General features: G+C 44.3%; 1 protein-coding gene across 2 annotated transcripts in view; it reads right to left on the bottom strand.

Annotated features, from left to right (window-relative positions):
• LOC130291343 (protein bicaudal D homolog 2-like) overlaps positions 1–14,544 on the bottom strand; it is a 42,073-nt gene extending 27,529 nt beyond the window's left edge. The window contains exons 1-3 of one of the 2 annotated variants that reach the window (XM_056540011.1): positions 14,389–14,544; positions 3,412–3,649; positions 984–1,196 (exon numbers count right to left, since the gene is read on the bottom strand). In XM_056540011.1, coding sequence (XP_056395986.1) covers positions 984–1,196; positions 3,412–3,612 — 414 coding nt within the window. In that variant the 5' untranslated portion in view covers positions 3,613–3,649; positions 14,389–14,544. Of the gene's footprint in view, positions 1–983; positions 1,197–3,411; positions 3,650–11,536; positions 11,631–14,388 lie in introns of those variants that run through there. The other variant, XM_056540012.1, reaches the window with a different exon arrangement.
• Positions 14,545–16,400: the final 1,856 nt, after the last annotated feature.

The raw sequence follows: 16,400 nt of genomic DNA, 5'->3' as shown, positions 1-16,400 counted from the left end.
CCCTCAATACAGGGCTATGGCAGAGCCAGAGATTGCTGAAGGCAGCACTACAGCACTGCTATAGAGTTTGAGGGGCCGTGTCAGCAGCCGCTACTTGTGGTGGTCGACACGCCCATTTCCGCTGGGCTGCCGGAGCCCTGTACGGGAGATTGTGGGGGTCCCCGTGGTCAGACCTCCCCTCCAATCCCTTATCCCCTATCCTTGGGAAAGGGGATAAGTTTCTCAGGACTGGACTACTCCTTTAGCCTCTTCTCCCTCCATAAGCCATCTATAGTACTGTACTGCCTAAATCATTCCCTAACACAATAAAGCCTGTTCATTGCACTTTTACCTGCACTATGGCACAGCAGAAAGCAGTAGGTTCTGTGCTATGTTGTGATTGGACAGGCAAATAAGGAAGTAACTGAGTACTACTAGCAAACAGCTCAGTCCCCCTAAAATGGAGACCGTGAGAAATACCCGAGCACCACGGAGCAGACTAACACACTCAATAGCAGTGAGAGCACTTAAATGACTGTGTAATCAACAAAACGTTGCAGATTTTAAAGATCTTTTGAAATAGGTACTTATCAAGAAGATCCCCCCCCCCCCCCCCCAATCTTGTAGCAGGGATGGGGAGACTCCTGCTGCAGGTAGTTGTTTTGAGGCTACACTTAGGATCGGGAGTAGACAGGAGAGCAAATATGGCTATGTAAAAACATTACACATTTCTTAGCTTTCAATGTAACGTAGACAAAATAGGTTTAAGTAGAAGAAAGCAAGGATTTTTCTATGTTTAGTGTACCTTTAAGTCGCTTTCTACGACTGCTCTTGTTTATTCATGAGAAGAGCTAGACAACCCCTGAATGAGTAGGGTTGGAAGAAAGCAGCCATGTTTACCTATTCCTGAACAACCCCTTTTAATGATTATTTGCTGTACAAGGCAGGACAGAATACAGTCAGTCTCTTTCTTTTTACCAATTCTCTATACATAAAGTATGTACCTTCTTCAGGTTCTGAACAGCCAAGGTGAGACGCTCGTTGTCAGCTGAGGTATTGGTAATGAAAGATTTCATCTGCCGGAGTTCATTCTGCAGCTCATCGATCTTTCCTGTAAACTTTGCTTCCCTGGAGGCCGTTTCCTTCAGCAGACTTTCTTCTCTACTTTCGCCATCGGCAGCTGTTCTTTTCTGGTTGCTGTAGGCTTCTGCCAGCGCCTGACAAATATCCACATGACAGATCAGCTTCCTGACACAGACCAGGACACCCTGCAGCCTCACTCGAGAATTTCACACAAACTTGATATCTGGTTCTTTACATTCAGAACTTTATTAAACATGCAACTCGACTATTTAGGGACTGCTGACATTTTTACAATTAACAGAAGCTTAAAAAGACCTAAGCGCCTTGCATGACTGAAGGGTCATTAGGACAAACACATTAGCTTCCTTCAACGCTGAGCTCCACTCCCTGGTATGCACATGATCCCATACCAAGGGAGGACATGAAATATTTAACAGCAGATTAACTTTTCCTAGGCTACAGAGTTCCGTATCCCCTAACCAACCAATCCAGGCGCCAGTGTACATTGAAGTATGTAAGTATAGATTGTAGGTTAATGGGGTTACCCCAGCTCGTTCTGTTTTGCTGAAGCCAGAGAGGTCGGAAAAGCCGAAAACAGCAGTTTGCGTAACTTTCATTGACTTTAATACTAGTGCAAAATTGCATAGCTACGCAAGCTACTCCCGGAGTTATGTAAACATAGTAGGCTGCGGGTCTACGCAGTTTGTAAAGCTTCCATTAAAGTCAATAGGAGTTACACAAATTGCAGGACTTCACACATCTGGGCCTTTAGGGCCATTCGCATAGTAAAATTTTCAAGCAGAATCCAGCAGAAAAGTTTTGCTTGGATATTCCAATGCAGCAGCCTCCTATTGTTTTCAATAGGATTCTTCTGCACCATGCACACTAAGTATAGCATTTTTATTTTATTTAAATTTTTTTCCCCCTCATCTAGTTTGTGGCATTTTACCTCCCATAGACCTCTATAAAGTTGGAAAAAAATGCACAGATTATACATATGTGCAAAGGCATTTTACCCCCCCCCCCCCCCCCCCCCCCAAAAAAATCTATGGTGAAGCAAAAAAAAAATTAATCGAAATATTTGTGGGACAAAATTGAAAAAATAAATAAAAAATCCCATTTTCTAACTTTAGGGGGCTTCCGCTTCTACGCAGAGCATTTTTCGGTAAAATTGACATTTTTATTCTGTAGGTCCATACAATTAAAAGGATACCCAACTTATATAGGTTTGATTTTGTTTTACTTCTGGTAAAAAAACATAACTGCATGCACGAAAATACGTTTTAAAAAGGTCCTCTCCTGATCCATATAACTTATATGCATACGGGGTAGTATGAGGGCTCATTTTTTGCACCGTAAAAGTTTTTATCGGTACCATTTTTGTTTTGATGAGATTTTTTGACCGCCTTTTATTAATTTTTTTATGGTATAAAAAGTGACCAAAAATATGCTATTTTGGACTTCGGAAATTTTTTTTTTTTTTTTTTACCTGTACGCCATTGACCTGGCAGTTTAACAATATATTTTTATAATTCGGACATTTCCGCACGCGGCGATACCACATGTTTATAATTATTCCCCAAAAATTTTTTATATGGGAAAAGTGGAGTTATTCAAACTTATTTGGGAAGGGCTTAAATCATTTTTTTTTTTTAACACATTGTTATAGCCCCCATAGGGGACTATAACATGAAATACATTGATTGCATACACGGCAATGCATTTCTGTGCAGACTCTGCACAAAGAATAGACATGACTATTCTTTCTGCGGATGTTAGAATCTGACTTTCCATGCCAGAAAAACTGCCATGTGAGCAGTGCAGCAGAATCCAATTGATATCAATGGGACTCTGCTGCTGCGGTCCCTCTGTATGGAATTCTTCTACGGAAATCTGCACTGAAATTCCATCATGTGAACATAGCCTCATAAGACTAAATGATTGGTTGATTCATTAGATATTTCAAATCTTACTGTAGATTATAAGCAGCACGGCGGCCCAGTGGTTAGCACTGGGTCATAGGTTCAAATCCCACCAAGGACAACATCTGCAATGAGTTTGTATGTTCTCCGGGTGTTTGTGTGGCTCTTTCTTCCGGGTACTCTGGCTTCTTCCCACACCTCAAAACATACTGATAGGCAATTTAAGATTGTGTGCCCCATTGGGAACAGGGACCAATTTGAGCATACAGTGCCACGGATTCTGCGTGCGCTATATAAAGAATTATATTATTCAGTTCTAACCATGGCACATAACCGTTTCTTATATTATACCAGCGCCCAGAGCATTGGTGTATAAAGATGGCCTATGTTCTTTATGGGTGCTCCAGCTCCCCACCCCACTATATACCTCCTTCATCTGCTTTAACTCTAGCTTCAATGCATCGCATTCAGTTTCTAGGTCACAACTCTTCTGCTTCAGCTCGGCATTCTCCTCTAGCACGGCCAACCCATACTGAGCAGCCTGGAACTTTTCCTCCGTTGTCTCCTGCAACTCAGCCGACACACGGTCAAGCTCTGCCCGCAACGCCGTAATGTCTTCTGTGTCCATTGTGCTACTCCAGAACAAGGAAAATCTGTAGAGAAACCTGTCGACAAAAAAGACGTCCCATTAGATGTGGAGCTGACGGCATAACTTTCTAGTAAAGAAACAGAAGGAGGGAGGGTAGACTAAACCGCTTTTCCTGTGCCAACTAATCCTACTAAGGAGGAGAGAAAAAAAAAAAAGTTTAAAGTTAAACAAATCGCTGCATGACAGTAATCCCGTGACCTAGTTTTAAGACAAAGCAAAGAACTAAAGCAGATTCTCTTTATAATGATTAACGTCACCCGCACAAGTGTTAGTGATGGGCATCAGAGACTTGTAGCATTCCGTATATGGCCTCTGTGGCTCCTAAGGCATCACTAATGTCAGCAGAGTAGTCTGCATTTCGTCATACAGTTAGTTTACAGCAGAACACTGTTCAGTCCCACAGGAACCAACAGAGTATTTGTATATCAGTATACCAGAATGCCCAGTTATTTAAAGGAGTACTTCAGCGAAAAATAAGTTATCCCCTATCCACAGAAGGGGATAAGTAGCTGATCGCATGGGGTCCGACTGCTGGTGATTTCTAACACATTTTAACCCTGCCTAGACCATTTTCAAGGGGGTGAAGGTGTACTTGATGTGCTTATCATGCAGTATTGTAACTGTTAATCCGTGTGACCGGGGATCCTTTTGACACTGTGGGTCTGCCACTGTAGCCAGGAGAAGCACGCCAAAAGGATCCCTGGTCACACGGTTTAACAGTTACCATTAGGGGTGTGAATCGGCAAGAATTTGGGGATACGACACGTATCGCGATACACGTATGATGATACGATATATCCCGATTCTGTTTATGGGCCGATATATATCGCGATATATCCCGATTCTGCCTCAAAAACAATGTCTTTTACAGTTTTATAAAAAAAAAAATTTTTTTTTTATACACTTTAGACTTTTAGGAGGAATCATTAGATTCCTCAGACAGATGAATAGAGTTCTATTGAACTCCATTGATCTGTGATCCATTGATAGAGCCTGGTCCAGCCAGGCTCTATCACTGACAGAATCACAGGACAGCACGAAGCAGAGGTAAGCCCTCCGGCTACCTCCACAGTGGATCCACCCGACTGGCCCACCAAGGAGCATGAAACAGATCCCTTTAAACGCTGCTGTCAGGTTTGACAGCGGCGATCTAAAGGGTTAAGCGCCAGCCGCGGCGATCGCCGCATGCTGGCTATTAGCCGCGGCCCCCGGCTACTGAAAACAGCTGTGGGCTGCAGAGTATGGGGCGGGCAGGAGTCGAGTCCGCTCCATACAGACTGCTGAGCGCAGCATGCTGGATATTAGCAGCGGTGATGCATCAGTGGCCACCGGCTACTGATATCAGCCGGGGGCTGCAGAGTACGGAGCGGGCACGAGTCGGGAGCCCGCTCCATACACTCAGATCCGGCCCTGCTTGCACAATGCCAGAAAAATTCTCCTGTCCGGCGCCCGAAACTGCATGTCCCGGGTGTCGGGAGATACAAATTACACATCCCTAAAAGAATAGATTCAAAAATATTTTGAATCGATTCAGTATCGCCAAATGAAAAATCGTGATAATCGAGTGAATCGATTTTTTCTTACAGGGAACATTCACACGGGCGGGGATTTATAGTGAGTTTCTCACTGCACGTTTGAGCCATGGCAAATTTTCCGCTGCAGCTTAAACCCCTGCCCGTGTGAATGTACCCTAAAAACACTACAGTACACAAAATAAAAAAACAAAATTTTATAATAATTATATATATATATATATATATCCATATTTAATATATACACACATACACACATATATACACACACACACAGTTACAATAAAAATGAAAAATGTATGGTACTGCACGGTTTCCAAAACGGAGCCTCCAGCTGTTGCAAGACAACAACTCCCAGTATTGCCCGACAGCCATTGACTGCCCAGGCATGCTGGGAGTTCGGCAACAGCTTGTGGCACCCTGTTTGGGAAACACTGCCGAAGGGTAATTTTGGTATCGGAGGCAAGTGTAATTCTTGCATCCGGGTAAGTCCCTAATTTAGGCCTCAAATGCACATGGCGCTCTCTCACTTCGGAGCCCTGTCGTATTTAAAGTCAACAGTTTAGGGTCACATATGGGGTATTTCCCTACTCAGGAGAAATTTCCTTACAAATCTTTGGGGGCTTTTTCTCCTTTCACCCCCTTATGAAAAGGTAAAGTTGGGGTCTACTCTAGCATGCTAACATGCTGGTGTTGCCCCATACTTTTCATTTTCACAAGAGGTAAAAAGGAAAAAACAAAAACAAATTTGGAACACAATTTCTCCCGAGTACGGAAAGACCCTATATGTGGATGTAAAATGCTCTGCGGGCGCACCATGTACATTTGAGGTAATTTGAACAGGGGTGGCTGATCGTTACAGCGGTGCTGACAAACGCAAATAAAACAAACCAAACAAACACGTGACCCCATTTTGGAAACTACACCCCTCACTGAATGTCACAAAGGGTATAGGGAGCCTTAACACCCCACAGGCGTTTGAAGAATTTGTTAAAGTTGGATGGGATAATGAACAATTAAAATTTTCTCACTAAAATGCTGGTTTTAGCCCAAGTTTTTCATTTTAACAAGGGGCAATAGGAAAAAAGCCTCCCCAAAATTTGTAACAAAAGCCTAAATGCGACTCCTCTTCTGAGCATTGTAGTGCGCCTGCAGAGCACTTTATGTCCACACATGGGGTATTGCCATATTCACAAAAGATGGGGTTACAAATTTTGGGGGGCATTTTCTTCTATTACCCTTTGTAAAAATGTAAAATTTGGTGGGGGGGGGGGGGAACAGCATTTTAGTGAAAAAAAAATATGAATTTACACATCCGACTTTAAACGAAAAGTCATCTAACACCTGTGGGGTGTTAAGGCTCACAGTACCCCTTGTTACATTACTTCTTTTGCTGTTCTGGCACCATAGGGGCTTCCTAAATGTGACATGCCCCCCAAAAACCATTTCAGAAAAACCTCACGCTCCTTCCCATCTGAGCCCGCTAGTGCACCCACAGAGCACTTTACGTACACATGAGGTATTTCCTTACTCAAGAGAAATTGGGTAAAAAATTTTAGGGAGATTTCTCTCCTTTTACCGCTTGTAAAAATTCAAAGACTGTACAAAAAAAAAAAAAAATATGAAGATTTCGAATTTACTCCTTCACAATGCTGCTATTCCTGTGAAACACCTTTCTGAATGTCATTTTGAATACAGGGATGTGGAAATCCAATCGCCCAACGCCCGGGGCATGTAGTTCCGGGCACGTTCATTTTTCATAGCTTTAGCCCTGTATCGGGCAAGCAGGGCCAGAGCGACCCCCCCATAATGCCGTTATAAGGTGCGGATGTAGACTTGTGTTCCACAAGTCTGCATCTCACACCGGCGCTCAGGGTGTATGGATTGGGCTCCTGACTCGAGCCCGCTCCATACTCGGCGGCCCTCGGTTGATTTCAATAGCTGGAGGCCGCTGCTAATAGCCCAGCATGCGGCGATCACTGCGGCCGGCTATCAACCCTTTAGATCACCGCTGTCAAAGTTGACAGTGGTGTCTAAAGGGATTTTTTAACCATCCCTGGTGGTCTAGTGGGGTGGACCGCCCCCCCCCCCCACAGCACGACCACGGGGGCAATCCCCAGTGGAGGTAGCCAGAGGGCTTACCTCTGCATCCGTGGCTGCACCCATAGATCTGCATTTGATTGTGCCTGCTATGAGGAATCTAAATGATTCCTCCAAAAAAATAAAAAAAAGTTTAAGTTTAACCCCTTAAGGACTCAGACAATTTAATTTTTACATTTTAATTTTTTCCTCCTCGTCTTCTAAAAATCATAACTCTTTTATATTTTCATCCACAGACTAGTATGAGGGCTTGTTTTTTGCGCGACCAGTTGTCCTTTGTAATGACATCACTCATCATAAAATGTATGGCGCAACCAAAAAACACTATTTTTGTGGGGAAACGAAAAACGCAATTTTGCTAATTTTGGAAGGTTTCGTTTTCACGCCGTACAATTTATGGTAAAAATGACGTGTGTTCTTTATTCTGAGGGTCAATACGATTAAAATGATACTTATTACATACTTTTCTATTATTGTTGCGCTTAAAAAAAAAAAAAAAAAAAAAAAAAAAAAACCACAAGCTTTTTAACCAAATTAGTACGTTTATAATCCCTTTATTTTGATGACCTCTAACTTTTTTAATTTTCCGTATAAGCGGCGGTATGGGGGCTCATTTTTTGCGCCATGATCTGTACTTTTTTTTTTATACCACATTTGCATATAAAAAACTTTAAATACATTTTTTATAATTTTTTTTAAATAAAATGTATTAAAAAAGTAGCAATTTTTGACTTTTTTCGTTCACGCCGTTCACCGTACGGGATCATTAACATTTTATTTTAATAGTTCGGACATTTACGCACGTGGCGATACCAAATATGTCTATAAAATTTATTTTTTACGCTTTTTGGGGGTAAAATAGTAAAAAACTGACGTTTTACTTTTGTATTGGGGGAGGGGATTTTTAACTTTTTTTTAACTTTTACATTTTTTTTTACACTTTAATAGTCCCCATACCATGATTGCTAATACTGATCTGTTCTATGTATAGGACATAGAACAGATCAGTGTTTTCGGTGATCTTCTGCTCTGGTCTGCTCGATCTCAGACCAGAGCAGGAGACGCCGGGAGCCGGACGGAGGCAGGAGAGGGGACCTCCGTGCAGCGTTATGAATGATCGGATCCCCGCAGCAGCGCTGCGGGTGATCCGATCATTCATTTGAATCGCGCACTGCCGCAGATGCCGGGATCTGTATTGATCCCGGCACCTGAGGGGTTAATGGCGGACGCCCACGAGATCGCGGGCATCGGCCATTGCCGGCGGGTCCCTGGCTGCGATTAGCAGCCGGGATCAGCCGCGCATGACACTGGCATCGTTCCGATGCCCGCGGTTATGCATAGGACGTAATTGTACGTCCTGGTGCGTTAAGTACCACCGCAACAGGACGTACATTTACGTCCTGCGTCCTTAAGGGGTTAAAAACACCCATTAACCCCTTTCATATTAGAGGTACGTTCACTCGGGCGGATTTGCAGGTTTCCCGCTGCGTATTTGAAAGGGGGCGGTCTCTTCTCTGCTGTCCGCAGAGGAATTTCTGCTGCGGAAAAGCCGCCGCAGACCCTTCTGACTTCAATGGTGCTTGCGGCAGATTTTCCACAGCGTAAAGTCCACCTCGGAAAACCTGTTGCGGACAGCTGAGAAGAGCCCGCCCCCTTTCAAATACGCAGCGGGAAACCCGCAAATAAATCCGCCCGTGTGAACGTACCCTAAAAGTTCATATCACCCCCCTATTCCATATAAAAATATGTAAACATATTAAAAATAAACATATTTGGTATTGGCGAGTGCATAATTGACTGAACTATTAAAAAAAAAAAATGACATTTTATATTCCGTACTGTAAATGGCGTTAACATTAAAAAAAAATACCCAATCACAGAATTGCTTTTTTATGTTTATAACATCATATCCCAGAAAAAAAAAATGAAGTAAAAAAAAAGTATCCAAAAAGTCTGATCAATGCCAAAATGGTACCGATACAAACAGTATATTACAGTTTGTGTAGTTCATAATATAATGTCTGTACCTGTGTGTGACAAAATACAAAATGACTCTTGTCTCAGATTTTCCCCAGTTGCAATGACATTACATCACTAGTCAGCTGATGACAGGGAGCCTGTCTTCTTTAAAGGGTGGAGTGTTTGCTTGGTGGGAGAGAGATCAATCTGCAACTAATGCAACAGCTGTAGGCACCCTGATTGAAAACCACAGGTCTTTTGAATGGATGCAGCTAATTTATGTTTCAATGGGTGGGGGAAAACGGAATTATGGGATTTGTAGGCAAAAAGAGAAAAATCAAAGAGGAAATACCAGTTCACAAAAAGCTAGCCACAGTAGTATGGTGAACTCACAAAATAGCCATTTAGCCCCAAGACAAGCGCAGATCCTTCCTAAGCATGTCCATTACTGTCTGCCAGGTATGTACTAAAATCACCTGATGGTGGAGAACCCCTTTAAGGTGAAAATGGGCTGGGATTTAAGGATAAAATATATATTTGCACCTTATGACAGGCACCATGGCCACCAGATAATGTTTTCCACTTCACCTGTTTAATATCTGATCGATGTATACCTATAACCAATTCAATATATTATCTAAAAAGGAAATGATTGCAGCACACAGGTAGTAGCAAATCCAGGTGAAATTTATTCCGTCCTCAGCACAGTACAAAAAGTGAAACGTTTCAACGATCTCACATGCTTGAGAGAGACCATGTGAGATCATTGAAACGCTGCACTTTTTTTTACTGTGCTGAGGACGGAATAAATTTCACCTGGATTTGCTGCTACCTGTGTGCTGCAATCTTTTCCTTTGGATCAGATTATTGCGAGCAATTGAGATTATTGGAATTGATGTTTGGATGTGCTGTTATCTTTCTTCTTCAATTCAATATATTACTATGTCACCATCACAGCTGTCACTCTACATGGGGCCCCTACATAAGGCAAAGATTCCTGTGAACACAACACAAGGCCTGAGCAGGTACTGAGCATATCCCTGCACTTCTACATGTTTGGCTCATGGGGCCCCTACATGTAGCATTCAGAGCATGTCCTGTAAGAGATTGATAAGATACACCGCCGCCTCAGATATCCTTCATTCCTGTAAACCACCTATTTCTTGTATCATAATGTCTGTGGTTTAGCACTGCTCATCTGTTCTTTACACGCCTCTGCCAGTCTACAGGAAACCATCATGAGCTTCCCCATTACCCGTTGTCTGCCCAACCTCACGATGACACAGAAAAGGCCATAGAAACATCCCCACAGTTTGCAGAGAGTACAATGTAGCGGGTAGGCTGCATCCACTGACCGGCATAAATGACACCTGAAAGTTAGTAGCAAACTATCCACGTACCGTATATACTCGAGTATAAGCAGAGTTTTTACTGCACGATTTTTCGTGCTGAAAACACCCCCCTCGGCTTATACTCGAGTGAACTCTCCGCCTGTCAATCCCTTCTCAGTGGTGTTCAACCTGCGGACCTCCAGATGGGGGGGGGGGATGATGTATTTCCCACCCTAGGCTTATAGTCGAGTCAATAACTTTTCCTGGGTTTTTGGGGTGAAATTAGGGGCCTTGGCATATATTCGGGTCAGCTTATACTCGAGTATATACGGTAGCTTACAATAGTTTACCCCGCCTCCCCAAAAAGCACATTAGGCTATGTTGACACTGTGCATCCCCCCACCCACAGGATAGGACAAAGCAAGCTGGGGCCACCACGGGAGAACAGAGGGAACCTGTCCCCCAAATAAATTAATGGGGTATTCACATCTCGTCCTGTTATATCCCCCACCCACAGGACAGGGCAGGCACAGGCAACGGTCAGAACTGCCGATATTTTCGACTAAATCTCCCATGATGCTTTGGCAGCATTTTGGCCTGAGAGATGTAGGCCACAACATGGAGTGCTAAAGGTTGCCTATGCCTGTGTGGTGCAGCTGTGGGGATGTAGCGGAATAGTACAGTTCGTGACGCCAGGGCAACATTAATCTACATGTTCCGAGGCTCTCCTGGGCCAGACATGGGGGCAATAACGACCATGATGTCAGGTTATGGAAAACTCTTTACTGCGGCAGAAATATAGTTAAATCTTCCAGGGTAGAGAGTGAGCCCAAGAAGCCTGTAGCCTTGCTGGGATTTATAGTTGGTGAAACTGCAGATTTGTGATAAATGGCAGACCATGCTGAATTGGAGACTTTATAAAGACTGCCTGACGACTTTTTCCTCCAGAACGTTGTGCTTACTGCCAGGCTTGAACTTTACCTGAGCCATTGGGTTTTCCTGAGATTAGATGGCTGCAAATTTTAGGTTCTCTCCTTAGGCCTCTTCACACTGTTTCTCAGCTGTTCAACTCAGACTCCTCTCCTTACACCAGTGTTTCCCCAAGCAGGGTGCCTCCAGCTGTGGCCAAACTACAACACCCAGCATGCCCGGACAGCCAAAGGCTGTCCGGGCATGCTGGGAGTTGTAGTTTGGCCACAGCTGGAGGCACCCTGCTTGGGGAAACACTGCCTTAGGGTGCGTTCACACTGAGTAATTCAAGAGGAATTTACTCGAGTAATTCCTCTTGAATTCTCCGCTTAGAAATTATTAACATCTTCTTTGCCATTGACTTCAATGTATTTTACTCTGCACTGTTCACACTGCGTAAATTCCGTGAGCGGAATTCCGTTCCGCTAGAGAACGAATAAGCGAGCAGAAGTCCATTGAAGTCAATGGTAAAAAAAAAAAAAAAAATTCTGCTTGAAAGAGTTTCCGTGCGGAAATTCCGTACGAGGAAAAAATAAAAATAAAAAAAAATAAATAAAAAGGGGAAATGCCAATTGGTGGTTGCAGTCCAGCAAAAAAAAAAATAAAATAAAAAAAAAATAAGTTTCCTTCTATATTCCGCGCAGAATTCTGCACGATTTTCACACAAAAAAGTACATTCCACAGCGGAATTTTTACCCCATGATTCCTCCCCTATTCCGCAGTGTGAACGTACCCTTACACTCTCTCCTTCCTACTTGCCAAAATCACTGAACACTGACTGACTAGCTTCCCCCCCCTCTCCGTACAGTGTATAAAGGCCAATGTTGGGGGGGGGGGGGGGGGGGGCCCCCATCAGGGTCATTCTGCAACATTCCCTTAAAAAAAAAAGGGGTACTCCTGTGGAAACTTTTTCTTTCTTTTTTTCCCCCCCATCATCGTCAACTGGTGCCAGAAAGTGAAACAGATTTGAAAATTACTTCTATTAACAAATCTTAATCCTTCCAGTACTTATTAGCTGCTGAATACTACAGAGAAAATTCTTTTCTTTTTGGAACACAGAGGTCTCTGCTGACATCTCTGTCCATTTTATGACCTGTCCAGTGTAGGGGAAAATCCCCATAACAAACATAAGCTTCTCTGGACATGTCCTAAAACGGACAGAGATGTCAGCAGAGAGCACTGTGCTCGTGATGTCAGCAGAGAGCCTTGTGTTCCAAAAAGAAAATAATTTCCTCTGTAGTATTCAGCAGCTAATAAGTACTGGAAGGATTAAGGGGGAGCTCAAACCTCATGCTCCCGTATGTAATTCATTTCAATGAGACGGCCGGAGTGAAACATTCGGTCGACTCATTTTTCGTGGTTGAGCACAGTTTTAGGTCCGGGGGAAAAAGCGAAAATATGGTGCAAAAATGAGCCGACCGGACCCAATGTTTCACTCTGGCCGGCTCATTGAAACGAATTACATAAGGGAGCGTGAGGTTTTAGCTCCCCCCTGCCGTATGCGCTCCCGTATGGGAGAAAACTTGATGTGAACCCAGCCTCAGCCAGTCGGTCCCTCTGACAAGTGGACAGCCTGGACGCACTGACCGCACGGGGACAGGTAGGCACACTGATCCACCACGGCCTTCACTCATTGCCTGTCTAACCGTGTCTAGTTCATAGTTAACCCTATCCTTACACTGAATCACCACTGCCCGTATTCAATATTTGTTTATCTGTGCCTATCATCTTTTTTAACCCTATCCCTTCCTAGCTACCCCTATCATATTTAATTTTTCCACTTAAGAAGGGTTTGGTGAACGCGCATATGAAACTGGTGGGGTTCAGTACTAGAGATGAGCGAACTTACAGTAAATTCCATTCGTCACGAACTTCTCGGCTCGGCAGTTGATGACTTTTCCTGCATAAATTAGTTCAGCTTTCAGGTGCTCCGTGGATAGGAAAAGGTGGATACAGTCCTAGGAGACTCTTTCCTAGGACTGTATCCACCTTTTCCAGCCCACCGGAGCACCGGAAAGCTGAACTAATTTATGCAGGAAAAGTCAGCAACCGCCGAGCCGAAAAGTTTGTGACGAATCGAATTTACTGTAAGATCGCTCATGTCTATTCAGTACCTCCAACAAGGTTAAGAACCACTGAACTAAACAAGGTCATTTTGACACGTAAAAATGAAAAATAAATAAAGAAAAAAAATTAAAATAAAGGAGGCAAAAAAAATTAAAGTATATAAAGTATCACCGGCAGCACTTCTCAGCATGCAATGGGGCCACACGTACGAAACCATATAATACTCTATAAGCGCTGACCTTACAAGATAGGCGCCCATTTACAGTGCACGGGGCCCTTAGACTCATCCAGTTGATATAAGGCTTTGTTTACACCGAGATAAGAACCTCCATTGGTCAATTTGAGATTGAAACAAACTAGGCCCCCCCAAAAAAAAGGAGTTATAAAACATCTGGATCAGCGTTTCTCAACCGGTGTGCCTCCAGCTGTTGCACAACTACAACTCCCAGCATGCCCAGACAGCCAAAGGCTGTCTGGGCATGCTGGGAGTTGTAGTTGTGCAACAGCTGGAGGCACACCGGTTGAGAAACACTATCTGGAGGTCAGTTTGGAGACCACTGGCATATATATATATTATATATATATATATACACACACACAAGCTGCCGTGTAAGATGAGGTCATCAGGACACGCTAGGAGTTGTAGTTCAGCCGGGGCAGCCCCACATGCAGGATGTTTGACACAAATAGTTAAAAAACTTTTTAAACACGTGACCGACAAAGGCTGAAGGAAATAACGGAACGGGAGGGCGCAGCAAACAAAACAATCTAAAAACCGCCCGCCACACGGCACTTACTTGTCCGAAAACCGAAGTGACGTAAGTTATTTCACACGGACATTTACACGACGGTGCCCGGTGCCGTTCACTCCCCGTTGCCGGTCACAGATGTACGGACCGCTGCGGACTCCTCTCCGCCTGTTTCCGGTGCCTCGGTCACGGATTGAAGAGGCGGATAATTCCGTTTGGTTTGAAAAGCTTCTCCCGCCCAATAGAATCGTCGCATTCCTGCTCGGTGCTCGCCCTCTGCGCCTCCTGATTGGTCAGCCGCTCAGTCCTTCTCTTTGTACGGCCCGCCCCGCTAGAGTCCGTGGCGCTGATTGGTTGTTTTCGTAAAGGCGGGGAGGACGCTGGGTTGTTGGCTTGTCCTGGCGCTACGTCTGCGATTGTGTTTTGTTCTGGAGGAAACGAGTTAAAAAAAAAAAAAAAAAAGTATACGTGAGTGTATGAGGAAGTGTATACTGAGGTGAGGGTGTATACTGGGGTGAGGCGGTGTATAGTGAGGGGGTATACTGAGGTGAGGCAGTGTATAGTGATGGTGTATACTGAGGTGAGGCGGTGTATAGTAAGGGTGTATACTGAGGTGAGGCGGTGTATAGTGAGGGTGTATACTGAGGTGAGGCGGTGTATAGTGAGGTTGTATAGTGAGAGGTATATGTGAGTGTATGAGGAGGTGTATACTGAGGTGAGGCGGTGTATAGTGAGGGTGTATACTGAGGTGAGGTGGTGTATAGTGAGGGTGTATACTGAGGTGAGGTGGTGTATAGTGAGGGTGTATACTGAGGTGAGGTGGTGTATAGTGAGGGTGTATACTGAGGTGAGGTGGTGTATAGTGAGGGTGTATACTGAGGTGAGGTGGTGTATAGTGAGGGTGAGTGTATGAGGAGGTGTATAGTGAGGGGTATGTGTGAGTGTATAGTGAGGGGTATATGAGTGTACACTGAGGTGAGGGGTATATGAGTGTACACTGAGGTGAGGCGGTGTATAGTGAGGGGTATATGTGAGTGTATGCGGAGGTGTATAAGTGAGTGTATGAGGAGGTGTATAGTGAGGGGTATATGAGTGTACACTGAGGTGAGGCGGGGTATATGTGAGTGTATGAGGAGGTGTATAGTGAGGGGTATATGAGTGTACACTGAGGTGAGGCCGTGTATAGTGAGGTGTATGTACACTGAGGTGAGGCCGTGTATAGTGAGGTGTATGTACACTGAGGTGAGGCGGTGTATAGTGAGGTGTACACTGAGGTGAGACGGTGTATGTGCGTGCATTGTGAGGTGGTGTATATGAGTGTACACTGAGGTGAGACGGTGTATGTGCGTGCATTGTGAGGTGGTGTATATGAGTGTACACTGAGGTGAGATGGTGTATGTGCGTGCATTGTGAGGTGGTGTATATGAGTGTACACTGAGGTGAGGCGGTGTATGTGCATGTATTGTGAGGTGGTGTATATGAGTGTACACTGAGGTGAGGCTGTGTATGTGCGTGCATTGTGAGGTGGTGTATATGAGTGTACACTGAGGTGAGGCGGTGTATGTGCATGTATTGTGAGGTGGTGTATATGAGTGTACACTGAGGTGAGACGGTGTATGTGCGTGCATTGTGAGGTGGTGTATATGAGTGTACACTGAGGTGAGGCGGTGTATGTGCATGTATTGTGAGGTGGTGTATATGAGTGTACACTGAGGTGAGGCTGTGTATGTGCGTGCATTGTGAGGTGGTGTATATGAGTGTACACTGAGGTGAGGCGGTGTATATGCATGTATTGTGAGGTGGTGTATATGAGTGTACACTGAGGTGAGGCTGTGTATGTGCGTGCATTGTGAGGTGGTGTATATGAGTGTACACTGAGGTGAGGCTGTGTATGTGCATGTATTGTGAGGTGGTGTATATGAGTGTACACTGAGGTGAGGCTGTGTATGTGCGTGCATTGTGAGGTGGTGTATATGAGTGTACACTGAGGTGAGGCTGTGTATGTGCGTGCATTGTGAGGTGGTGTATATGAGTGTACACTGAGGTGAGGCGGTGTATGT

This window comes from Hyla sarda, chromosome 9, assembly GCF_029499605.1.
Source record: "Hyla sarda isolate aHylSar1 chromosome 9, aHylSar1.hap1, whole genome shotgun sequence".
Lineage (NCBI taxonomy): Eukaryota > Metazoa > Chordata > Amphibia > Anura > Hylidae > Hyla > Hyla sarda.
The sequence above is the reverse complement of the archived record's forward strand: the minus strand, read 5'-3'. Positions and strand labels throughout refer to the sequence as shown.